We start from the raw sequence: 26,626 nt of genomic DNA on the forward strand, positions 1-26,626 counted from the left end.
CCATCCTGCTGTAAAGGAACAGCATTTAGAAACAAACCCACAAAGAAACACACCAGCACACGCTGTGCTGTGTCCCGGGCAGCTGAGGAGGAGTCGGGGAAGCCGGGGGCTGGTGGGTGTCTCCAGGCAGGATGTTCCCCCAGGACCCTCGTGATTTCATTCAGTCATTTCATTAAAATAATTCATTTCTGCCTGAGATTCATCTAGTGCTTATTCACTGGGGCCTACTGTGTCAGAAGTGACCCCACACCGCGGGGTCCCCCCTGCCACCCCACAGGCCCCGCTCTTCACAGGGAAAAAGCCATCTGAAAGGATTAAAACCACTTTTTGTCATGTTGGTTCAGGGGAAAAACCTACTGAACATTTTTTCCACCTTAGCTAACATCAGAAGTGCCCAGCGCCTTGGCGATACTGAATATATCCTTGGACTGACATCAGTTTTGAGGATCTTTACTAAATTAACAGGTCCCTTGACACAAAATTCATCAACATCTTACATAGCAGGAATTTGCCTAAATGAAGCTGTTTGATCTTATCATCCACTATCCAGTCTTTTCTGCAATCATCTAGTCTGACACCCTGAAAAACACATACTACAGACCCTCTCCAAATTAATTATTTTAATCAGAGCAGAGATACGTCTCTTTTCAGAAAAGAAACTTTGTTCAGACAACTGTCAGCAGCGGGAAAACCTGAACCTGCTCCTCCTGGCTTTGACTAACGAGGGCATGGATTTATTCAATTTCTGCTTTCCAACAGTGGACTTAGAGGCTACGGAGCAGCATTTATAGCTCAGCCAAATCAACCTGTCACCCTCCTCCAAAAGGGGAAATGCAGAACTGGACTCCCATTGCATGTTGTCCAATCCCACAAATAGCCTCACTAGCTTTTTGTGAGGTCTCCAGTTCATCATCCCTCTGGACCTGCTGACATATGACCCGAAGACATCAAACCAGAAGTAATCTCATCAACGCCCAGTAAGGAGGCAAGATCTACATTAAATATCGTCATCTAAAGATCATATTAATCCTCCTGACATCAGCTGCACCCAGACTTTGTTTAGATCACCCACTGTGACTTCTCCCAAGCTCTTCTCAGAATTATTTCCTCCCACAATAGTGCCTTATCGCAGAAATCGCAGACTAATCTATGACTACTCATTGGATGATATAGAAAAATAGAGGTCTTTCAAAGCACCTAACTAAATAAAAATACACTATTCCCCTTGTACTGTCAAGAGAACGAGGTACAAAGATGTTAACAGAAGTTACAATCACAGTAAGTAAAAGGCTAAGTTCAGGAGCCAGGCGGCTTTTCCTATGTTTGCGCAGGGACACTGCTCCCAGCAGCAGGAACACCACGGCACACCGCGGTATGGCAACAAAAATTCATCTAAGTATTGGCCAGCACCACGATCCACAGGAATTGGCTGGTTCCACGGGGCAAAGAGACAAGCTGAACTGCCTACGGGACACTACAGCCTGGGGGAAACTCGGTAGCGGCACTGCTCCTTAAAACACAAGCCTGCTCTCCTTTTGTAGTCCAGTGAGTGGTGTATGAGGATTTCTGGGCAATAAGTATTTTTTATTATTTTTTTAATCACATGGCAACGGTAACAACCTCCCCTAAAAAAAAAAATACAAAAATGAAACCGTAATGGAACTTTTGGTAAAATATTCTTCGTCACAAGCAGCACCGGAGTGTGCTGTGTAACGGATTTGGCTCAAGTACACTTAGGATTGCTAGACCCGATTGGAAAGTCTCATGGAACTTTTGGTAAAATATTCTTCGTCACAAGCAGCACCGGAGTGTGCTGTGTAACGGATTTGGCTCAAGTACACTTAGGATTGCTAGACCCGATTGGAAAGTCTCAGAGAACCTCATCAGCTGAAGCACGTTCTGCTGTGAGATGCTCTTTTTTTTTTTTTTTTCCTTTTCTTTTTCCCAGAAGGAAACATTCATCTTCACGGTGCCAGCTACACAAGGCCTCTGCTGGGAACACGTATGCTCACATAAGGCCACTGAAAATATAGTAGGAGGAGAGAACACAAGGAGGCACTTAGGTTTGCGAGTACTTCCATCCGTCACCCAACGCTCACTGCTCAAGATGAGGCACGCTGTAAGAAGTCATGAAGAAAGTCAAAATAAACCAGTGCTCTATTCAAGCGCTTCAAGACCAGGTAAGGTACCTACAGGTAACATCTGGTTAGTGAAGATAAGAAATCCAAGCTTAGCTTGCTCCCCCTTCCCACACAAGAATTTCGAGAGGACCGTTCTCATGGTGCTCTGTGCTCTCCAGGCTCCAGAGGTACATAGAGCACCAGAGTGAAACCCTGTGGTGCCATCGCCAGCTCCTCCTCTCTAGAGGTCTGCCTGCGTCCCTGCTTCCTGCAGAGACCTCCCAGGCTCCCAATCTCAGCACTTCTAAAGCATCTCCTCCTCAAACCCCACGCAAAGATTTCCATTAAAGCAGGAAGTACGTTACGCCCAGGAATCCTACCTTCAAACAGATGATTCCAGCACAGGATTTATGGGATTTCTAACCAACAATAGACCTGAGAAATCTTAAGTCAGCTACGGTGTCACAGTCTTCGGAATGAAGTTAGACGTGAAAAGTTTCTCCTCGCCCTTAAATTACTGCCACAGTCTAATAATTGCAACAATTTCACTGAAGTTTGGACTTGGAATTCTGAAGGTGGAATGAATTTTCTAGGATAACATACACATTCTTAACATGTCAAATTTATCACTTTACAGGTAACTTAGACATAGGTCTGCTATAAAATTACAACTTGAGTGAACTGAAGCTACACTGGAAGAGATTAAGCCTGAATTTCTGCAGAAATTGGCAATAATGTGTTCAGCAGCAGCTTTTAGCCACATATCAAGAAGTCTGACAGGATCTGGATTTCTCTACTCCTGCTGTAAACTTCTAGTTAAAAATAAAAACAACACACAAAAGTTACTCAAAATAAAAATGTCTTTTTGCACATCACTGTAACATAAGCTGCTTGAGGTTGTCGTGCAGGATGGTATCCTTGACATCACGGAAAACTAGCCGGATATTTTCTGTGTTAATAGCAGTGGTGAAGTGGTGGTAGAGGGGCTTCTGCTGCTGGTCCCGGCGTTTAGTACGAAAACAATCCACCAGGAATTTTTGGACATCTGTTAAGCAGTGGGGATCCCCTTCAAATTCTGGAAAATAGTCTTTGATGCTGACTTTTTGTACTTTTTCCTCAAGCAAGTCCGTCTTATTTAAGAAGAGAATGATTGAGACGTTGCTGAAAACCCGGTTATTGACTATTGTTTCAAAAATGTTCAGGGATTCCGTAAGGCGATTCGTTTGCCGATCCTCCATGAGCACTTGGTCAAATTCACTCGAGGAAACAAGGAAGAGTATCGAGGTGACGCTGTCGAAGCACTCGAACCAACGCTTCCGTTCCGACCTTTGGCCACCTACATCAACCATTTTGAAAGGAACATTTTTTATTTCAAAGTCGTACTCATGAATCCCTTTTGTGGGCCTTCGTGCCAGCAGTATGTCTTGCTGTGAGGGAAGATAATCCTAGAAAAAAAAAAAAATAGAGTTTGCCGATTAGGATACAAGTCACGGGCACGGTGATCACAGCCCATCTGCAGTCAAGAGAAAAGCCTACAGAGGAAGAGCACAAGGCTTTGAATAAACATACACATTTTTGTATATTTATATGCTAACTCTGAAGCATTTTGGAAAGATCTAGAGTCCAAAACCAGAAACACAGCCAATATTAAACCAAAAAAATCTGTACCCCGGAGAACTGAAGCTTTGCGTTTGCCATAAACAGCCCCAGCGCTGCCCCATGGGCTCCTCCCGTGTTACCCTCCTCCTGGGTTGCTTCGTGCTTCCTTCATCCTCACCCCACAAAGCTGGGAAAGGCGCTGGCTGCCAGCACTGCAATGCAGCAAATTTGGGCTAAAACAGGCTTCTCCAATCAGTAACCGCAGGAATAGCCCACTCCACCTCCGGGCACTCAGCTCTGCCACGGGCTGCACCACTGCTTCCAGGACAAAGAGCTGCTCCACCGAGGAAGTTTTTAAGGCAATCAATTACACCAGAAAAGCAAAACCTAAGCAACTCGCTGTGTTTGTGCCACGGGCCTTTTGAACCGAGCTGTATCAGTCCAAAAAGTCACTTCTATCAGCCGTGCCCCACCTGTGAGCTCACACAGCCTGGCTTTGTCCAAAGCAGACTGAGAAATTAGGAAAATAGGAGAAGAAACAGCAGATGAGGGCAGCAGCCCCCTCCCAGCAGTACAGCCTGGGGGGCACCTGAGACAGCTCTACCCTGAAGCTCCCCAGCCTGCATTTTTCCCCTAGAATTAAACAGGCAGGATAAAGGAGGGTTTTTTTACTATTTTTTTTGACTGTTGCACGAACAGTCATCATCAACAGATGCAGATGCTAACAGGAAGAGGAATTCTTATTAGTCAGCTTTCAACAGCATGAAATTCAAGACTCGTATTGGGGATTTCTTCATTCTTAGAATTACACTTTTGCATACGGTCCAAGGCTTCCTGCTATTTCACAAGTGCATCGTACCAGCCGGCTGACGCTGAAGTTTACAGCTTTGTTCTTCACTTGTTATGGAAACCCTTCCTTACTTTTTTCCAGCATTTCTCACAACTTCAGAGAGTGACTTGGGTTTCAGAGCTGGAATTTTAGTCTCCCCTTAGTGCGTGATTTATGATCTTCCTCTGACACTGCCAATTACCAGACTTGGAGCTTTTATAAAGATGTCTAAGACCGTGGTCCAGAAAGTCTAATTCAACTAATAAGATGGGGCAGGGGGAACAAACACACAACTGCACAGCAATTCACATACTGGTAATTCCAAGTTTAAGGGATTTGGGCAAGTTTGATCCACAGCCTTTAAGAAAGCAATTTTAAAAATCATGAAGTGAGCATAGGTTCCAAAAACCCAAGGATCTCTGCTTTCCTGTGTGAGCTCAAAAGCGAAACCAGCCGGAGGGAGGCTGTTTGCCTGAACTCTGTCCTCAGGCTGCCCATGACTAAGGCACCACGTTTATGGTGGCAGGAATTACACAGCAGCTCTGGAAGCCCAGGCTCCCCACCCTGCCCTGTGTTTGCTGTGCTGCTGTGACACATCCAAACCCCACACCGAAATCTATGGGAGCTGAACTGCTGAAGCAGCGCCACGTTCTCTCCAAAATGACCAACAGACACGGGCTTCCACCCCCTGGTCTGATTAAAAGAAACAACTTCAAAGGGAAATAAGATTTTTCTCTTTATGTGTTAAATTTATCTTGGGTCTTTTCTACCAAAAACTGTTGGAGAGGGAGAACAATCAGAGGGACAGAGCAATGGCTGTACCAAACGTCAGTGGGCGCGCGTGAAGGGGGGTTGAGTAAAGCTGACAACATTTACACCAAGAGGGTGTCGCAGGTTCAACACTCATTCCATCTTTCAAACAGGAATGTATAATCTTTCGTTATTCAGGAAGTTAGTCTCAAGTTCTCAGGAAAGCTCAGGAATGATGGCAATTCTTCAAGTAAATAAATAAAATCAATTAATATGATGGGCAAAGCCATATGCACTTTCAATATTGAATCGAGAGCACAAAAAGCAATCTGTCCCAGGAGTTGGCCTGTGCTGTTTATTCAGTAAAGCTTTCAAGAACAAGGAGCTTATCCCTAGAATTCCTGACAAATTCCCTCTCGAGTATCATTACTCATTTTAAATTCCTTCCACATTGGCAACCACAAATAAAATCCTTTCAAGTACTTTCACGTTCTCCATGCACAGAAGACCCACCATGTTTTATACCAGATAATGGCTCTTCTAATGCACCAGCCTGCAAACGAGTGTGCTGGACGTCAAGTGCTCGGTACGGAGCTGGCATCTGCCACAGGACACCAAATGCAACTCCTAAGAAATCTCCCAGTACCTTAGTTATCTTTTTGAATGATGATTATGTTTTCTCCCTCGTCCCCAGACCCTGGGAATACCAGCAGCTTGTCACTGCAGCAATTCTGAGCCAGCCCCTTTCCCACTGTTGATCCCCTCCTCTGTATCAGACGAGCGCAGCATCAGGTGAGTATTTTCCTCGGAGGGCACCAAGTATTATTTTCTAAATCCTTTCCGTGTGTCACTGCTGCCAATCGGTACTTGTCCTGCAAGTGTCCTCAGGCACGCTCTCCTTTCTATGCTTTGCCCAGTCTTCCACACTGATTGTTTCCTTTTTCACCTTCTTCCTTTTTTGTTGTTATTGTTGTTGTTTCATTGTTGTTGTTTAGTGTTGGCCAAATCAGGGGGAGGTTTGTTTGTTTTTTTATTTTCTCTTCTCAAGGATACACACTGATATTGACTCAGAACAGGTGCTTTCTCCCTGAATTGTCTCCTTCCCCATTCACCACAGTCTGTTTTCTTCTAAATGAGTTGGTTTGGTTACCAGATAGCTCTTTCAGCTATCACATCGCTCTCTGCCTACTTAAAATTAGAGTTTATGGCAGGAATAAGATCCAATCACAACATGGAAAGCAACGTCTCCCTATGAGATATTTTGAATACATACAGTCTGCACTGGCAGTTGAAATAAAACCAAACAGTTACATGGAATCCGGCTGATCCCACGTGTGTATGGAAGCCAGCTACTCCTATTTTGCTGATGTGATTACATCTGAACATTAAGTTCTTTTCCCTACATGCTGTTATCACCAGCTCCCTTCTGGCAAGAGGCACACGAGCCCCCTTTTGGCAAGAGGCAGGTGAACCCCAGGTCTAGCTGTTCCTGAGGATGAACTGCCTATTGCAGCCAGCCCAGCGGCATCAGATCACAGATAAGAACAGTAAAATACTTATATTAATACAGTTTGGGGAAATAATCATTAGACAAATCTTGCATATAGATAAGAATAAACCAGAACAACCCATCAAATCTTTCACTTGGTAACAAAACTTGGCAAGCACTTTTTCCACAAAGGCTGAACATTTTCTATGGCCGCAGCCCCTGAGGTGTCCCCTCTGTGTCTCCATCCCCTCTGTGTCTCCATCCCCTTGCAACCCTTGAGGCATCCCCTCTGTGTCTCCGTCCCCTCTGTGTCTCCGTCCCGCCCAACTTTACACTGGAGAAGCTGTAATTGAGAGCTCAGGGCTCCCACAGCAACATCGATACCTACAGTAAGTGTGTGCATATAAAAATATAAGTAGTCACTAGTGACTTCAAGTTTCATGCTTTATTGAGAGAATGGACCAAGGTTTCTAAACAACGCATTTTGAAAAGAAGCTCGCTTTGAGAGAATGGACCAATGTTTCTAAACAACGCATTTTGAAAAGAAGCTGCAAAAAATCTTTACCCAAATGTGCACAAATGGGAGGGGGGAACCTCAAACCTTTGAAATGAATGAGACGTTGGACTCAAAGGCCATGAGAAATCCACCATTAGCAGAAGGTTTAGCAGCTCGTTAAAGTGAGTGTGGGTCTCCTATTGCCTCAAAACCAAACCAAAATTCAGAGAGCGAGCCCTGGTGCGCTCAAGCAAGAGATGTGGGAAGCACACACATCTCACCAGCACTCCAGATAGAGACATGGCCATTCAAAGCAGAAAAATAGTCCAGCTTAATATTAAATTTTTATCTGTTGAAAAGAAATAGGAAATTAAGCCTGATGTAGCAGGATTCAATTGAAGTGGTTTGGATTCTTTCAGCACTTGTTAGCCATGGGCTGGAAACCACCATGGAGAAACCACCTCCCCATGGAGTCACAGCTCTTATCCCATTCTAAAGGCAGTTTTTCCACATGCCATTTCTGCAGAACACGACTGTCAAGTATGGGCATACAACGTCATTATTCAACAGTGATCAACATTTCAGTCAAAAAGCATTCTACAGAAGTTTCAGCTTTTTCCCCAGAGAAAACAGATTTTATTCTGCACCAAGTTTGTTGATTTTAAAGTAGACACTACAGAAAGGTACCACTGACCTGGGCACTGATTTAACTCAGTGTTCCTAACTCGGTATGTAAAAACAAACACAGTCATTTTTGTTTAAGTGCTACTTTATCAGTCTTCTGACTGGACAAGCATTTGTAACTTGCTTTTTGTTCAATTTCTACAGAAGTTTTATTTGCAGAAAGTCTCTTGGCCCTTGCATTGCCCTCTGGTTTTGACCTGTCAGTGATGAACTGCCAAGATAATGAGACAGTCAAAGTTAACTTAAGTTACTTGAGTAGACACTAATTACATTTCATCTGTTTAAAACCCAGATATCACAAAGACTACTTAAAATTCAAGATTGAAAAAAAGGAACTTACTTGTTCTCCAAGTTTATCCAAGTTGTCCAAGAAATACTTTACAGATTCCCCCTAAAAACAAAGCAAACGATTATTTAAATAAGTGGCACACTTGATCTCAACAGTTTACATTCTGAAGTCCAGTTAATTTACTGTAACAGATTTAAGAGTTGTAAGCTTTAATGACTCCCATTTTTTAAGCAGCCATCCTAAGAACACAGCTGACATTTAATATTTAAGCTTAAAAACATAGGTAGGCACATTTGTAATAGTTCAATTCTTAGGAAGTTTAGAATTGCTAAATAAATCCTACAGTGTTATCAACAGGGAGCATCAGCACAGCAACCACACCTTCATTATGAAAAAATACATTCAAATATTCTAAGCCTTTGAAGAGGCTGCACATAGAGGCGTTCCGGTACAGGGTAATTTCATCTCTAACTGCGTGGCCATCCTGTCCCATTGGTACAGGTACCTCCCCGAGCACAGCACACGACTCGCAGAACAGAGGATGAGAAACCAGGACAGATGAAGCATTTTACTAAAGCTTCATCTCGGAGAAGGACGAGGACCCCTTACTCGGGGAGCGAGGAACAGGGCTCTGCAGGGAATCACACCCACTAGACAGGTTCTCTTCAGGATTCAAGCCTCCAAGCCCTTGCAAACAGTACCTGCAGTTTTTAACCCCTCCAGTAATGCAGAACTAAAGATTTTTGATTGTAAGCCTGATGTACAGTCTGCTCTCCAGAGCTCTGTCAGGGTGCTGGGATTAAGGAAGAAGTCTTACAGGGATGGTGCTCAGCTGCAACAGGCAATGTGCTGACTGAACTTACTGCAAAGGAAAGCTGTACCTTTTTAGGATTCCCAGCATCATGACAGAAGCAGAAACGTGCTTCCTTTTGAAAGCTCTTGGTTACCAAGCTGCAACTTATTTACTTTATAGTAAATACAGAAAAGAAGCCATCTGTGTTTTCACTCTGCAGATGGAAGAGCAAGAATTCTGACTGAATTTTCTTGATGAGAAACTGAAGAGGCGTCCAAGGCCGGGGTGACAACATCCACCCTAGAGAAACGAACTGGGACAGGAGTCACACCCTGACATTGACTTCCCCTCACTTGAATTCAAACCCTGCAAACTTATCTAGGAAGAACATCAAACCTCAATATTAAGCTGTGTCACCTAAGCAGCAGTAAAGTGGGGTAAATAACAGTCCCAAAAGGGTTCTGGCAGACACAGAAGCTGGGTACCTTCGCGAGTTTTCCAGCTACTGAAAGAAGTTACACCACGCAGGCAGACACCGCACCTCTCAGTGTGCAATTGGAACATCAACTTTTAATTAGGCAAGACTAGGACTCTGGTTGAAACATGCCTTGTGCTCGACACACCTGCAGGGAAGGAGTCCAACACGGCTCTACTGCCTTATTCTGCCTTCTCTCTGAGGTAACTCCCAGTGCTCTGTGTGCCCAACGCAGCAGCAACACGGGCCCTTGTAGAGCCCGGTGGCACACGGCAGCGATGGCTGGCAATGACAGCAGTATTTTACACCCACATCTTCTTCAGCACTTCAGAAATCCACTCTAGCCTCAGTCCTGCAAGGAACGTGTGTGGGGAAGAGGACTCCTATTTCACAGAAAATAAAAATACACAACCTCGAAGCACAAATCCATCAAGCTTCCCAAGCAGGAGGAACAGGAACAGAACTCAGGCCTTCCAAGTACTAAGGCCACTGTCTGTAGCTGAGTGTTCAGACAAAATAAACTTTATGGTCAGACTTAATTTCTTTCTTAGGTCCTCACAGGAGCTGGCAACCCCCCTCCCTCCCAGGACTACATACTAATCAGCCAGATTTCAGATTCATTAAGTGGAGGTATTCATTATAGAACACCCGGGCCTCAGAGGCTGTAAGTACGCACGTGTGTGTGTGTGCAGGTATGCACAGTGTATTTTAATCTTAGCCAGCTCTTTTTTATCTTAGTTACGGCAAACCTCCTCTGTAAAGCAGTATTAACTCCATGGTACTGGAATGCATGAGTTACTACCTCTCCTCTAAGTCCTGGGGCTCAGTGCATCAAGCAGTTGGAGCAGACGAGTAAGCCCCAGCCTGTAAAGGTCACAAAATGCCCCCAGAACCAGCTTCCGAAAAGAGGGGATTCCCCAAAAACATGACTGTGAAATACAGCATCCTGCAGCAACGGCAACACTCGAGAGCCACATGGCCAAGGGGAAGGGAACTGCCAGAGAGCGCCCCGGGAAGAATCCTTGGCTTTCCAGGGGAGTCACAGCCAAGGGCAGACAAACATCAAGGTGGCCATTCTGAAACTCAAGAGAATAAACTCCAAAAGCAACCAGTTACAAATCATAATACAGTTAATGCAGCAGTGACACAGCACTTTTTCTCCTCCACATCTTAGCTCAGTCGCAGGGTTCTTTCCTCAGGAAAATCTATTCAGACAATTAATCTGACACACTGAGCAAGCGCTATCTACATGACCCAACTCAGTATTTAAGCATAAAACTTGTTCAAGTCATCGGCTTTTATCGATTTGTATGGCATCAAGACCTTAAAACAGCTTCATATTCATCAGCTGTTCTTCCATCCCGTTCCAGACACCCCTCCATATCACACAGCTACAAGCCAGTGCCCTCACTAGCTGTACTTTTCTATCTGACTTGGACATCTTCATACTAAGAGGCCAAGCTCTGCTACCTACAGACACTCTGGAAAAGCAAACTACCACGACTAACAGATTGTTATCAGAATGTGCTACTGAGGAGATTTGACCCATTTTAAGCAAGCTTCAAAAAGGCAGCATTACAAAGCCACCCAGCAAGACTTCTGAGCCCTTTCCAAAGGGGGAAACCTACGTATTTTGTGCAATAATGAGGAGAAACCTACTGAAAAACCCACCACACAACCACCAAGGAAAGCCTTAACGCCAGCAATTGTTAAAACTGAATACAAAAATCTATTCACGACCCGTATGACAGCAGCTCCAAAGACAGCTCCTGCGTTAGGCTGCCTTCTCTTGCCGTTAGATACAGGAGGTTCGCTCTGTAGACGGATGGCAGTGCCTATATTTAGATGGCTGTATTCAACAGACACTTGTTGCATTCTAGAATTTCCCTTCAGAGCAACTGTAAACTCTCTGGTTTACCCCAGATGACTAGAAAAAAGAAACTGGGTTTCCCCCCTCTGCCCCACTAACTCCAGTGCGGCTCACCGCGTCCAGCCCCTGCCACGTGGCTCCTCAGCCCTCGATGGGCTGCCATCGTGTCACAAAGGGGCCACACCAAAGACAAAAATCAAGAGGAGACTGAGAAACGGCAGGATCCAACCCCATTAAAAAACTCTATAGCTCCCCATTGAACTCCCTGTTGTTTCCACACCCATGTTCTGTGAGCACATAAGATGGAAATTTACATTAAAGAGGTAGTTAAAAAATATAGTGATGTGAAGGTCTTAAATCGGCCACATGCAAGCTTTTTTAAAATGCAGGTGAACCCTTTAAGGTACTTCTTACAGTTGAGCAGTCTGAACTCCACACTTGTGAAGCATGGTTGAGGTGACCTGTTCCCCTGCAGGAACCATTGAGCCTTACTCGTCCACCGCTCGCTTCCTCCTACTGAACTCAACCACAGGCCAAGGATGACAACAGAAATGACAAACAAGCTCATTTCTCATAACCACGTTGACATACTGCCATAAAGCAAACTTCGTGAACACACCCCACCACAACAGAATGAACGGCTTACACATTGGCTTCAAAGATCTTCCAGTGTTAGGTGACCGCACTTTTGCTCTTTTAATACAGCATTCAAGTAAATCCTATCAGAATATCAGATTTTAAGCAATCACTTTGCTTGTAGAAGATGCTCCTTTTTGTTCAAATGGGAGTACACACAACTCAGCTGCAGCCCTTCAGCCTCTTCCTGATTCAGAAATGCATGTAAACCACAGGAAGTTGACTGTTAAATAACTTTATTCATAACTGTCAAGTATTCCATTTTCAGAAAGGTTTGATTCAAACCAGCTTGTGTGTACTCCGGCTCCTGCAGTCTTGTGATCCTTACCAAAAAAAAAAAAGGCCAAATCATGTTCATTTCATCTTGAACACACAAGTGATTTACAAGGAAACACAACTACATCATATTCTTATCAAGGCACTCCGTGTCAGAACAGCTCCCCTTACAACGCTGCATTTATTTCCACGCACGGTGCTCCTGCACAGATCACACTATGGGGCATCTACCTACAGGACATCAGCGCGCTGCAGCTGCTCCTGTGGTCTCCTCAAGTAAACCAGAGCAGTTATCTTTTATAAACAAAACATGGCACACAGAAAGATTACTGTCTAGAATGTCGCTAGTGAGTGCCTAAAGCAGAGTAACCACAAAAATATTTTGGGGGAGGAAAAAAAAAAAAGCCTACATGCAATAGACAGCAGCTGAACACGTCTCTTAAACCCAGGAAGTGGCACCAATTTATTTGGTTTCCATGAAAACAATGTCAGCAATCTAAATATGATTTGTTGAAACTTTAGCATAGCCAAATGGCTTCTGAGCTGGTCTGGGGAACACAGACACTACATTTTTTCCAATCACCATCACTTAAAAAAAAAAAAAAAAAAGAGAGCATCAAATAAAGATTTAGTCATCACAAGGTTTAAGAAAGAAACATACAATTTATCAAACAATCTACGTTTGGCTGCGAGTTCAGTGGAACATACTGAACTGACAAGACTTCCTAAGTATCTGAAAGAAAGAAATCAGATATTTAAAGAAAATAGGAGATATAACTTAGTAACTCTAGATCACAATTATAGGAACCACCAAACATTTTTCTTTTCCTGACTTCACTTGAATTTCTGTGAAAAGAGAAACAAAGATTTCCTATTTTATTTAATAAAAAAAACAACCACAAAAACACAAACAAACAAAACCGAAAACATAAAAAGTTTTTTAAACCTCAAGTTTTGAGTAAGAAGAGGTACGTACAATGTTTTTAGGCTGGCGCTTACTTGCCTCAATTGATGCGCAAACCAAACCATACCTAACATGGGAAAAGCTGCTTGAAGCAAGAAAGACAACGGAGGAATAACCAGAGCCTTCAAATTCTGCACCTTACCCCACCCCAGTAATCCTTATAGGGGTCTTTGTTAGAGGCTTAGTCCAGACAAATCCACACCTGAGGATTTTGGCAAAGAATTCAGAGAAAAGGCTCTCTAACCTTTATTTTCTTGACACCCCACCCCAAGCTGATTCAAAAGAAGCCTGACTGCAAATCAATACTGCTGCTACTGAAGTTTCACCAGATGTCTTCTGCAACGTCAGTAATAAGCACAGAGATAGTTAACGGAGAAACGTTTTAGTCAAATCAATGCAGATTTCCTAGTGGGAGGTACTGGAGAGCACCACCCCCCTCCACCCAGACCATGGCCACACCATTACCCCGCAGAGGCAGATGATCCAGATGCCACGTTTCTGCCGTGAATGCTCCTAGCCCTAATTAGATTAGCTCAGATCTACAATTGTCTTGATTGTTAGACCAGTAGAGACATTGAATTGGTTTGGCTTCTTTTACTGGCCTCAGGTTTGGAAGTAAATAAAATAATCTTGGTTCCTTCGCAGCATTCAGGTTTCAACAAATGAACTTCTCTCACCAGTCACTCCTCCCAGTGCTTTCCAACACACAAGAACTCATTTTTAGGAGGGCTGCTAAAGGTGTTTAGGGAAAAGCAGGGAGTTAAGCAACGGTGTATTTACTTACCAAACTGCAACTCTGGGTCAAAATATTTGAAAGCCCTAACATAAAACACATTACCTGGAGAGAAGTAGGTTTCCTTTCTCTAAGTGTTAATTATGGCCAAAGTTCTGTTACAACCAGCGTAAACTGCACTCCTGCCAAAAGCAAGAAGTCCCCATTCATGCCCACAGGAGCACTCCTGGAGTGAGGACTAATCCCTCCCGCCCTACGAAGGGAAGCATTAATGGACCAGCCTTGAAATGGCTAAAGCACAGATACCCTATATCAAGATCAGGTATTCCAGGACCTCCTCCTTTCTTTCTCTCCAGCTGAACCATTTAAACAGTCATTTTAAAACTGATCTCTCATTTCCAAAGAGAAAGTTTCAGTACCTTGGGATTAACTGCCACTTCTTCGTAAAACAGAGAGGTTTCTGCCACAGGCTCCGTTTGCGTATTCAGGAGGACCAAATAATCCTGTTCTGCACCAAACCACGTCACGAGCACGTCACAGCTCGTCCTACCTCACAGGGCACTGCCCTAGTTCCTCTTTTCAACACTTCCTGCTGCAGCTCCAGTTGTATTTGACTTTTTTCAAAGCAATCAGAACAGCATCACGCGGTGTAGAAGTGAAACCTGGCTCGCCTTCAGTCACACAAGCTGACTATCTGTCCTAAAAAAAGAGAAAAGCTGAAATCCTGACTCACAGAGTTAATCTTTTTGGTAGTAGAGCAGAATTTGTATTCAGAACAGCGGGATCACGTTGGGTGGAGGGTGCTCAACAGCATGAAGCCACAAAGGCACCAAGGGAGGAGCCGCACTAAGTTTATTTCATGACTGACATTTTTATCTTGCATAATGGCGTTAACAAAGAAAGGTGAAGGGGTTTAAGAAGGGGTTTAACCCAATAATATCCCCTTAATCTATTATCCCCTATTTACTGTGTAATCCAATTAATCCATAATTCTCAAAATGTGGATAACAAATGGAGGGAGACAGAGCACGCCAACCTGGGCTCTTCCACTGCAACCACCCGGCAGCGTCTGCTGCGGCTGCCGTACCCCAAGAGGAGAGATAAGCCAAGACACCCCCAAATTATTCTAGAAATAAATACTCTAAATAAAGCGCCATTATCAGCTTTTTCCTCCTTCTTGCACTGAATTCAGTTTCTGCACAAACCTTCCAAGCGCCTCTTTCACTCACACAATTCAGACTCAGATTTTTTCCTATCAGTAGAGCATTTCCACTGCTTCAAATATAACACGCTACCCCAATTAACCAAATGAAGATATGCTCAAGCACTAAGCAGAACTTAATCTGCACACTAGTATACCAGAGAGCAAACCGTTCCAGTTTGGAATTACTTTGCCAAGAGGGAAGAAATCCAATCTCCTTTCATTTCGCCAGGTAACCCTCCTATCTCCCGAAGAAGGGATATGATTGCCAGTTTCTTAATAAAACGTGCTTAAAATTCACTACAGCTTTTAGGCATGAAACAGTATTCCATCAAAGCCTACAGAACTACCATTTCTTCCACACAAGGCACTCCGTTATCATACTTCCAGCTAACTCTGAAGACTACTTGGAAACCAGGATGGGCCACGTTCTATAAACAGCAGAGCATTTTAAGAAACTGAATAGCTTGGAGTTGTATGAAGGGATATTCTGTTTGTTCAACTCAAAAGCAAAACCCAAAAGTCTGCTGAGACTCTCACCCACAATTAAACACACCAGGAATACACAGCGTTTATCCTGGCCTGTCATTTTCCTGAGGATCACCAATGCTTCCAGAGAGGAGGCAAACTCAAGCCTACTGCAGCCCCTTCTGAGACCAGAGCCAGGTGCAGAAATGCAGGGAATGGCATAAGGGACATGACACGGGCAGAATCAGAGCATCTGATGAAGATGCTTCTGTTTGCCAGAACCTAAATTAATCCATGAAAGCAAATCAGGACATGCTGTCCACAAGGTCAGGTGCACTTGCCTTCTTTCTTCAAAGATCTTTTTCCTCTCTCTCTCAGAAAGTATTTACAATCCAAACTCCTCTTCCAGAAAGTTTACTTTAGGAAGGACACCAAGACTTTGTAAAAGGTTTTTAAATTTCATTGATGAAATAAATCTCCCAAGTCACGGCACACGCAGACCTAGAAGCCATCTGAAAACATGCACTGCCCAAGATGAAACAGCACCTCCCCATTGCTATTTACACTCTGGGAAGCATCTCTATAAACTTCAGATGCTTTGCACACAAAACAGACTGGAACCAGACTGTAAACATTTGCTCTTCTTCCAGTGCACTGACCCACTGGCTCCATGACTTCATGTGTTTGCAACTCCAACTGCAGTGAAGGGAACACTGAAGCAGTAGTGAGTCTGCAAATCTGCCATCCATCATTTAGAGCTCTACTTGCTTCCAAGCTGTGCAAGACTGGCGAGAGCTCCCAAAAACATGACAAATATTTGGCCTGCAGAAACATATCAGCATTAAACTGGCCATACTGAACTTTAAGATGCTCGAAAAGCACCTTATTGTGTACTCTGTAAACTAAATCACAACATTTCAACAGTAGAACCCTACACTAGACACCATGCAGTGAAGTAACTCTAGGACTGGGGTTTAAAGCACATTTGGCTCCTGTTTCAGCCTCCTGAGAAATCCATATGACCAAAGACTTTTTAGTTCCTTCCTCTGCCTCAATTAGCAGAGTCCATTTCAATTAAGTTCTGGTATTTCTGTTTGCAAACAGTGACATGCTAATACATCAGCTCTCTTTACAAACTGTCGGAGGAGATTCAGTGGTAATTTACTACAGCCTGTGAAAGATCTACATGTACCAGTAGATGAGTATTACTGTCCTTAAAAATTAGTAAAAAATGTGTCTAAAGCATTCAAAGTAACTGTCAAGTACAAGAGACTCCTCATACAGCAGCTATATCCAAGAAGCTACAAACATTTCACACCACTCGTAGAATTTCATACTAGAAATTAACTAAAACTGGAAAGACTAGAAATCAATTGCTAAAGCACCAACACAACTGTCTGCTGGTGAGAACAGTTCAAGGTCCCACTACAGCCCACATGTAAAATTTAGTAGATCACCCTGCACAGAGTTTTTGCACACTATTTTGTGTAGATATTTTGAATTACAAATGGTGTTGGTGCACAGTGTTTCCTCACCTGGAAATTCTGCATCTCCTTTATTTGGTCCCCAGCGGGTGATGGAGCACCCCCCGTGCCCCGTGTCGGGGGCACTGCCCAGGCTCCCCCCGCTGGGTTAAAGTGATCTCTGACATCATTAAACAAAGGAAAAAGACACAGAAACTCATGTGTGACCACACATTCCTGTACCTCTCATCCATAAACAGAACGTGGGGGCTTTTCAGTTCCTTGGTTAAGTCACTGGAGAGGAACATGATGTTGCAGTTATTTTAACTGAGCAGACTATGAAGTCCTGGGAAAACATTTAAGGCAGGACTGACTGTGACGGAGGAGCGTGCAGCACAGCACAGGGACTTCAGGGCTGTGAAAGGCAGCTCACTGCCTACCACAGTTCAAAAGTCTTCTTCTCTGAAATAGCTGAAGTTGTCAGTTATTGTGATGACAAAGAATTCACGGGGTTTTCTATATTTAAAGCTCCTCAGCTTTTCCAGCTGTATTACCTGCTGTTTATTGTTAATGCAGAAATGCAAGTGGAGAAGATAGTGGAAATAATTTAGGACCTTCTTTACCTGCTGATACAGTCTTAACATTTTGTTTATTCACCATTTTAAATTTGACCCCTGAAACGACCCATGGTGGTAGGGACATAGTCTTGCTTTTAATATGAAACTCTAGTACAGTCACTCTATGGGTTCTCTTGCGTAGTGAAGTCAGCTGCACTTACGTTTTCTCACATTTTCTTAAGCAACTTCCCCAGCTGCCACAAGCAGAACTTTCCTACCACTTCACTGGCTCTACAGAAGAGGTCCAGCGTGAATGCTGAACATTTACATAGGAAATTTATTGACCTAAACTTCATCATGGACTGAAGTTTAGGTCAATAAAAACAGCCAAGACAGTCATCCAAACACAACCTGAGTACAATACGTGCTCAGTGAGAGCAGACTCAACCAGCCTCGGAGGCTGAACTCTTGTTACAGTAAGCTCAAATTAGGGAATAGCAGCACAAACCAACACTGCCCCTGGCATTGCACCTTAATCCTAAAGGATCCCAGATTTACATATGAAAAAGATCACTCCATATTCTTTGCCTCAGGTGCAAAATTAATTTCACCCATATAGATGGAAGATCACAGCTGCATTCACACCACATGTTTTGTCAGCACAGAGATTTGCTGACAGCTATGAATACTTGGACTTTGTACTGTAGGTTTGGCTTTTATTTAGTAAGTCATTTCTGAAGGGACAGAGAACAATATAGGCATTAATACAGCCATTGCTACATTTAAATTCCGGGAAGTAACTTAATGACACAGTGCTACAGGCACTGACGTGTAGTGTCTTGCAGGTTGGTAGCCAGTAGGACACGGGCTCTGAATGAGCTTTGCACCCAGGTCTCAGGCTGTGAGCAGCAGAAGCAGCGAAAGCTCCTCTGACACTTGCAGCAATTCAAAAGAATCTGCTGAGAACAGGTTCTCACATTCAGGACGTGTGAAAGGCTGAGAAAGTCTCTTCCTCTGAACTCGAGAGGCTGCTGGCACACACAGCACCTTCAGAAGGGTGCTTATATTTCACCTTTATTTCATCAAGGCTCAGTTATAGGAGTCCAAATTTTTGCAAAAAGTAACCTTTTAGCCTTCTGCAACAAAACATTTAGGAAACTAAGGCACACGATGAGCAACATGACGTAGCTTGTCCGAGACAGTGTGTAAGAACACAGCGCTCCGCTCCCACACCGTATTGTGAAAGTCTGCATTTTAAAAGCTGTGGTTGCCCATACAGAGGTATCTGGAACGAGTCTGAATTAAGAATTCCATCCTCAGAGGCTGCAGTGAAACCACACGGGAAGCATACTCTCCTACAAGCTCAGGGTCACACACAGGCCTCCCAAAAGTCACTGCTCTTCTCGCCTGGGAGACACCTCAGCATCCTGCTGTCCGGCACCGCGGGCTGGGATAATGTGCCCACATCAAGACACCTCCCATTAAAAGACCCCTCAATCCAGAGCCCCAGCTGTGCTTAAAAATAATCATAATGAAAAAGAAAAATATAAAAAAGAGAAATAGTAACGTTCAAAAAAAAATTACAGCAAAGATGTTCTTCAGTAACAGCAGAGCAGCCCGCACCGCAGAGCAGTGGGCAGTACAAGACCCCTGCTCTCCAAACACTCCAGATTTTACTGCTAACGAGAAAAGTCAGCAGGCAGGGAAGGAAGGATGGTGGGAAGGGAAGGAGGCAGCCCCAGAAACAGCCTCTCAAGGCACGGGGATTCACAGGGGCTGAAACAGAAATCCTAATCCCAATCTGAAAAATGATAAAAGATGGCACTTTGTGTTAAATTAGCATAAAAGTTCACTCAGCTCAATTAAAATATTACAGTTAACCCCCACTACCAAAGCACTAGAACACACATTGAAAGGTTTCTGGCCACAAACCAAGAATAAGGAAACTCAACTCTTCTTATTGTTTGACTCTAGTCTTAATCCCTGTATGGAGTCTATTAATGCTGGCTTTGAGTTTGTATTATCTTGTCATTGGGGCAGGAAAAAAAGCAAATCCTCAAGAAGTCTGAGTTCTGCAGCTTTGAATGACTAATTTTTAAGTATAAGTTTGTGAAGCACTTTTCTTTCCATAGTTATAGCAATAATCTTTGATAAATCCTTTTCATATAAAGACCAAAAGATGGCAAGTAGCTCTAAGCTTTGCCAGGGCTTTAAGGAGTCATGCCCACTGCACACATGCCACGCTGTCACTTGTGTTTGGCAGACCTCTTCACTGGGGAAAGAGGGGGAAAGAGTCCATATTTCAACACGTACAAAGCAGCAGCTTTTTGCTTTTCCCCACAAAAACTTAAGCAACATTCACTGTAACTACAACACTGTATTCAAATGAAGTTTAATTATATGATTAAGTGCCCAAATAGTCAATGCATGTGTTTACAGAAACGCTGGGTGACTGTGTCTCATACCTGTAATGAAGAAGATTGTTCTCTCAGCCTGAGGAACTCTCTACGGACAGTTTATGCCCTCCAGCATGTCCTGGTAGAGACATCACTAGATGCCTCTGCCTAGATTCAAGTAGAACCAAAGCAGAAGAACCTAATGCCCAATCCCAGAACCAAGAGGAGACCTGGGAAAGGGAGAGGGGAAAGACACCTCTACCCCCATCTGAAGGGTGTGGGGAGGCTGCAGAGGATGAACATTGGGAGGAAGACCAATACATTAGAGAGGGCACAAGCTGCCAAAAGGCTTCTGAAATTCGGTGTCACAAATATGATGCAGATGCTATTAATTAACAACAGATAAGATACTCTCTTTCCAGGTTCTGTGCTCATCACTTCAGCGAGACACCGAAGTACTGACCTACAACTGTTTCATAAGATGGGTGTCCAGACTCCAGGAAGAGAAGGACCTCAACATCTGGCAACCCAGCCTGGCCTCAAACACCACCAACCCACCCAGGATCCCTACTCTGTCACAGGCACGGTTGGAGGACATGTTGCTTATGTAGCTGAAGGAATAGTAAATTCACTAATACTTTGCAGAGGACTCATTATTTCCCATAGAGCTAATTTAATGTTCTCGTGGGTACAACAGCCCCATCAATATCGAGAGACAGAAACCAGAAAAGCCCAACCAGAATAAGGTAAAATACAATCTTCCAGTAAACTCAACAACACTGCAAAAACACTACTCTGCAACAGAAAAAAACGCTACAGAAGCTGAAGCAAAACTAGCAGGAGAACTTCAAGCTGAACACGCCTTTTCCTGTCTTCTATAATCTGATCTAGCACTCGCAGACATGTCACAGAAGTAAACAGGATCCAGAGGTAAATGCACATCCAATCATCCTTACTGTACGCTCTGCCCCTGCACTGCTATGCAAATGCCCACAGAATAAAGCCCCCGCGCTGCCGGCTCAGGGCATGAAAAAACCAACAACATTGGCTGTAATTTGCAAGTAGGGCAAAAAGTATCAATGTGAAGATCAACAATTGCTGGTAGCAAACATCCAAACCTACCCAAAAGTTATCTGTTAGAAGAACAAACCTTTAACACATTCAAAGCTCATCATGCACCGGAGCACCTGGGCTCTCACCCCACTTTTCCATTCTCCGGGAATTAGAAAACTCCTGGAGAGCACTTCAAAACACTTCTCTGTCAACGATTCTCGCAGCAAATTCAAGAAACAGGAGCTCAGAGGAAGGGAACTGCAGTGAGGGCCTGGGTACAACGCACTCTTGCTCAGAAGAGCTTTCCCCGGTGTCACCAGACAGCAGCACCGTGCTCCACAGCCCTCGGCTGCCAGGACCTCAGGGCACACCTGAAGGAGAAGGACAGACCTTCCCCACACCCGTCCAACAGCTGGAGAGTATAAATCCAGGGGTTAGGAAATGCCCAGTTAAATCGGCTCATGTGTTGCAGAAGGAAGATAACGGCTGTGTTTATCCAAGTCATTTCAGGAGATTTTTACCGGAAATCAACTTGCAATGAGAAATCGGAAATGTTAATTAGGTGTCAGAAACCGTCAGGCAGATCCAGACTCTGTAACTAACCCGTGTCAGCCACCCCAACAGAGGCTGCAGGAGAAATAACCTCAGCAGATGAAAAGAGAAAGCTTGAGGATGACCAGAATCCGAAGCATAAGTTAGAGGAACTGACTAAGCTACAGAGCCAAAATAATCTTTAGTCAACCGTGTTAGTGGAACTACTACCCCAATGACTTCAGCTTGCAATAAAATTTGAGGGATTATAATATTAACCACCTGAGAAGTATTGAAGCAGCATATATTGTACTAAGCTGTAATTAGCTCTTGCCAGTTTTAAAGCACCACACAAGCGTGAACTAATGAATTTTCATAAACACTGTTATTAGTGGCCAGAAGGCCCCTATTTTTACACCAAGGAAAATAAATCATAGAGTGACTATCCCCATGACCACGTAAGGTAACAAAAAGAGGAAGGACAGTGAACTAGGCATGGAAACGCCAATTTCTAATTCCATTAAAACACAACCAAGTTCTGGTTTTTCCCCTCTCACGCTGGTATAAAAAGGCCTCATTGTTTCTTGGGGCTCCCAGCATCATCTCTGGCAGTGTAAGTGGAAGATAATGAAGAAAACCATAAAAAGAACAGCTTGATGATCTCTCACAAATGTACAAAAATCACACTACATTTCTCACAAATCAAGTTTTAACCACATACATGCAGAAACTTGAATCTTAAACCCTCTTTTCTCTGTACTTCCTACTAGTCCAAGCCACAAATGGCATCTAGAACCACACACTCTTGCTTCCTTTCCTTTCCTTCAGAATTTCTATGTACATTTGACTTTCTTCTCCCCGTAGCCATCACTGCTCTGCTCTTCACTCGCTCATTTCTACCTTGGCCCCAAAGTGACCTGTTCCTGTGACACACACCACTTTCCCAGCGCTCCCGCCTGTGCTCTCTTAACATGGATAACATCTCTCAGTGCAGCGTCAAACTCGGCCCAGTGAGAAAAGGTGGAACTCGTTCAGTCTGAAAAGAAGTTAAAAGTATACGCAGACAGCTAATACTCTTCCACCATGCTCAGTCCCAGCACTTCACACTTTTTTTAATGCCACTTTCCCCCTCTCTCCGACTCCTCTAACCATTGCTGATAGCTCTCCTTCCATTACCTATTTTGCCACAAGCAGTTGAACGGGAAGTAAACCAGTATCTTCCTCTTATTCCCCGTTCTACAGCACTGACAATTTTCAGCCTTGAACCCTTACTTCGAGAGTCAGTACTTGACACGACCAAACTGCCGGCACCTCTTCTCTCTCCCAACTTCCCCCTGCTCTGCCTCCTGACTCGGGCGCGTCCGTCACTCCCTCCTTAACCCTCTGTGTCATCCTTCCACGTGGCCCAACTCTCTGAGCACCCTTCTACAAAGCCCATCAGCAACTAGGGCAAAACTCCGTGCTGCTGTGGGGAGCCCTGCACCATCCCACCCCACACGGAGCTGTCAGACCTCACACTGGAAGCTCACTGGGGTAGAAGGGAGACCTCTCGCTTGGCCAGCGCTGATCACACAGTTTGCACTCAATACAATGACATCATTCAGCTGCTTTTTTTTTTTTTTTAATGTTTATAACTTGGCATAAATATCTCAGGCTGAATTTTGAAAGTATTTAGGAAATAAAGAAATGGAAGTATAAATAAAGCAGTTACCTTACTTTCAAAAATTAGTATTAGGACGGTATTCAACTATTAAGAGCACTTTAACACATATTCCTGAGTTCTGCCTAAAATACATGATCCGTCTACACTTCTGCAGAGAACATTACAGAGATTTAGGGATTTCCAAAAGAAAGCAATAGGTTTTTTCCTGTCAGATTTAGAAGAACACATTTTTCAACTCCTACTCAAAGTGAAACTCTGCACATGCTTCAGTTATGGAAAGAACCTACTTCTCAGAGACTCGAGAACAGCAACAGCTCCCTTTTCCTTCGGCACTTTGCCTGAAGTCACTAAACATCCCTCATCAAAGACAAACCATTTTTATTTAACCAATCTTAGAACTGACCGTTCCAGCACAGCAATTACATCACTAGAGCCACATCTGCACCAGAAGAGGACCTTGACTACAGCAGCGCAATTACCCTTTTACTTTGAAGGCAAAATCCAAGGAGCAATAGGTCTCATCAGAGACGTATTTCCATAGGTCAGAGCCAGGCTGGGCAGGCAAGAGGTTACTCAGGCACCTGCCCATCCTGCAATCTCCAGCAGACATTCCCTGATCAGGCAATACATATTTATAGCGTATTTACACAGCCCATGTAAGCCAGAGTATGATTACACAACCATTCATAATAGCTCAACAGGAGACATCATCAGCTATTGTTCAGATCCACACTAACACAAAGGTTATTTTTAAGACACAAAAACACAAAGCCACTTAGGTTTAAGAGACCTACAAGAACAGATTTAATCTATTTTAAGGTTCTCAAGCCCCCACCCCCACAAAACCCTATGCCACTGGCATTTACTATGCAAGTCTATGAACCAATAAATAACAAATTTAACTTAAATTCTTCATTTCCTTTTGCAGCATTTGCATGGAAATGGAACAAAGGGACTTTAGCTGTCATGGACAGTTAAAGCTCCAGCTCAAGAATCAAGACAGGTTTCATTTTCCTTTCCAATCCCACTACTGAATTGTGTACCCCATCTCAGCCCCACTATTAAACTGTATACTCCAGCTGAGAACTTCAATACAACTTCTTATTACATGAGTATTAACACAGACATTCAAAATTAAACAGGAAGTATACAGAGGGAATGTTTGCTAGATTGCTCAAATTGGAATAGAGAAGGGAGTGGTTTTTAAATTCTTCTCATTAACCCATGCATACCTTTTCTGAAAAAATTGCATTATCGTTAACTCTTCCTTCACTGAAAACCATTTTTTTTGTTCTGTTTTCTTTTTTTAAGTCGATGCACCAGCTACCAAAGGGAGGAAATAATCATACAGCACATACATACACTACACGGGTACCAGCTTTGTTACAAGACATAAAAGCCCTCTACACCTCAGCTTTCTCACATATGAAATGAGGACAATTATGTCAGAAGCTCTTTATTATTCTTGTTTTTTTAAAAAGCGGGGGAAGGAGCCAAACGCATCTGTTTGCAATATCACAGTGTAAGGATCTGCCATTCAGAAATGCTTGAGATCCACACGGAGGGTGCTCGACCAGTGTTTTACGGAAACGCAGCACAGGAACAAGAGCCACGCACACTCAATTAAACACACAGAAACACAAATCTTACCAGCTGGAACTCTCTGCGCCTGTCGTACGCGTGCTGGATCCCGCTGTCTGCCCAAAGAGCTCTTATGGCTGGGAGGTACTGTAAAAACACTGCCGTCTCCACCATGCCTTGCGCCACCGTTGCCGACCGGGTATCAAAAGCCATCATGGTATCTCCATTGCTCTGGTTGGCAGGATCTCCCCAAGGGATATGAAGTTTCTCTCTGGCATCTACAAGGACTCTCACACCTTTAACAACATGAAAGAGCATCACAATTAGAGTTTCTCAGCATCTACTATTTCACCAGCCTACAAATCTGCAAAGGTTCAAACAATGAACTCACTCTGTGCAGCCAAAGCTCAATAGAACTATCCACCCAGCAGGAGACCAGAAAGTTTCTGACAAATTGACTCAAAGCACTACATTTTCAGGTAATATCAAAACTAGATATTCGCCATCAGAAAAGCATGGCCATGATCAACAGCATAATATCCATAGCATAAGCTTAACTCTTGAAAAAGTGCTATTTTTAATTACTAAATCCCCAATCTGTGCTACCAAGGAAACTGTTTCAGAGATATTTATACTTCCCTCTGAACCAGAGCCATTCTACAGTCGTTAAATTTACCTGGCACAAGTACAAGACAAACGAAGTATGTTTAACAGCTTATTTCAGAATATGTGAAACCATCTGACAGCTTATTTTAAGGCTCCCTAGTCTTTGCATTCTTATGAACTTGGTATCTAGTAATATCTAATTGTAGAGAATTACCACTGCCTTTAACGTTTTCAAAGATCGGACAACAATATTTACCAAAATCACGGCACTTTCTACAAAGTATGTTTCACCTTCCCTGCACTTTTTGTTGTTGTTTTGGTAAATAGTCTTCAAGACAAACAGAGTATTTAAACTTGTCTTATAGATTACTTTAAAAAAAATAAAAATGCGCTGATACTGATAATGAAATGCAGGGAAATTAATTCTAGCACTAAATTTACCGGTGAAAAAATACAAACAAAAAAGAATATTCCAGAAAGAATAAGCAACTGTAAAGGCATGGGGAGAGGTATAAGGAATTAAGATGTGGCAACAAATGACTGTATAATAACATACTTATTTCATGCCAAAGTATTTTTTCAAGCTTCTTTCTCTGTCAATACTTTTTCTATCTGTCAAAAGTCATGACTGAGGAAAGCAGCCTCCAAACCAGACGTGCAATCCCTATGTGCACACTCTCACACAGTAGGAAGTACCTTACTTTATTAACAGACTAGAACCTGGTAAACGCACAATCTCGTGATTTCTGCTGCCTTGCTATTTATAGTTTTTCCAAGCTTGCTTCGCAAACAGTTTTGTAGAAGTATTCTCCTTAAGAATCCCCGGACCTCAGCCCCCTTCGAGAGCGGGGCTGGGGTCTGACAACGCTCTGAGAAACTTAGTTGAGACTCTGTCCAACTATTACACAGTCCAAAGCCAAAATCTGGCGAGCGATTTAGACAAGAAAGGGAAACTCCCCGCGGATGACAGCAGTGAACTCAAGAGCCTGCTCCTAAACCGCGCGTTTTGGCACCGCATCTGTGAGCAGCGGCTCCGCACGCGGGTTTCTGTGAATTGATGGATCAGCCCGTTTTCCAGCCCGTTTCCTCCGCCGCAAGGAAAGG

General features: G+C 43.5%; 1 protein-coding gene across 1 annotated transcript; it reads right to left on the reverse strand.

The window, feature by feature from the left end:
- Positions 1 to 1,886: 1,886 nt before the first annotated feature.
- GNA13 (guanine nucleotide binding protein (G protein), alpha 13) lies at positions 1,887 to 25,212 on the reverse strand. Its single transcript, XM_014952273.1, has 3 exons — positions 24,986 to 25,212; positions 8,308 to 8,358; positions 1,887 to 3,565 (listed from the first exon to the last, which is right to left on the reverse strand). The coding sequence occupies exons 1-3, from the start codon at positions 25,130 to 25,132 to the stop codon at positions 2,993 to 2,995; spliced, it is 771 nt and encodes a 256-aa protein (XP_014807759.1). The 5' UTR covers positions 25,133 to 25,212; the 3' UTR covers positions 1,887 to 2,992.
- Positions 25,213 to 26,626: the final 1,414 nt, after the last annotated feature.

The sequence above is a fragment of the Calidris pugnax genome, unplaced genomic scaffold, assembly GCF_001431845.1.
Source record: "Calidris pugnax isolate Ruff unplaced genomic scaffold, ASM143184v1 scaffold206, whole genome shotgun sequence".
NCBI classification, from domain to species: domain Eukaryota; kingdom Metazoa; phylum Chordata; class Aves; order Charadriiformes; family Scolopacidae; genus Calidris; species Calidris pugnax.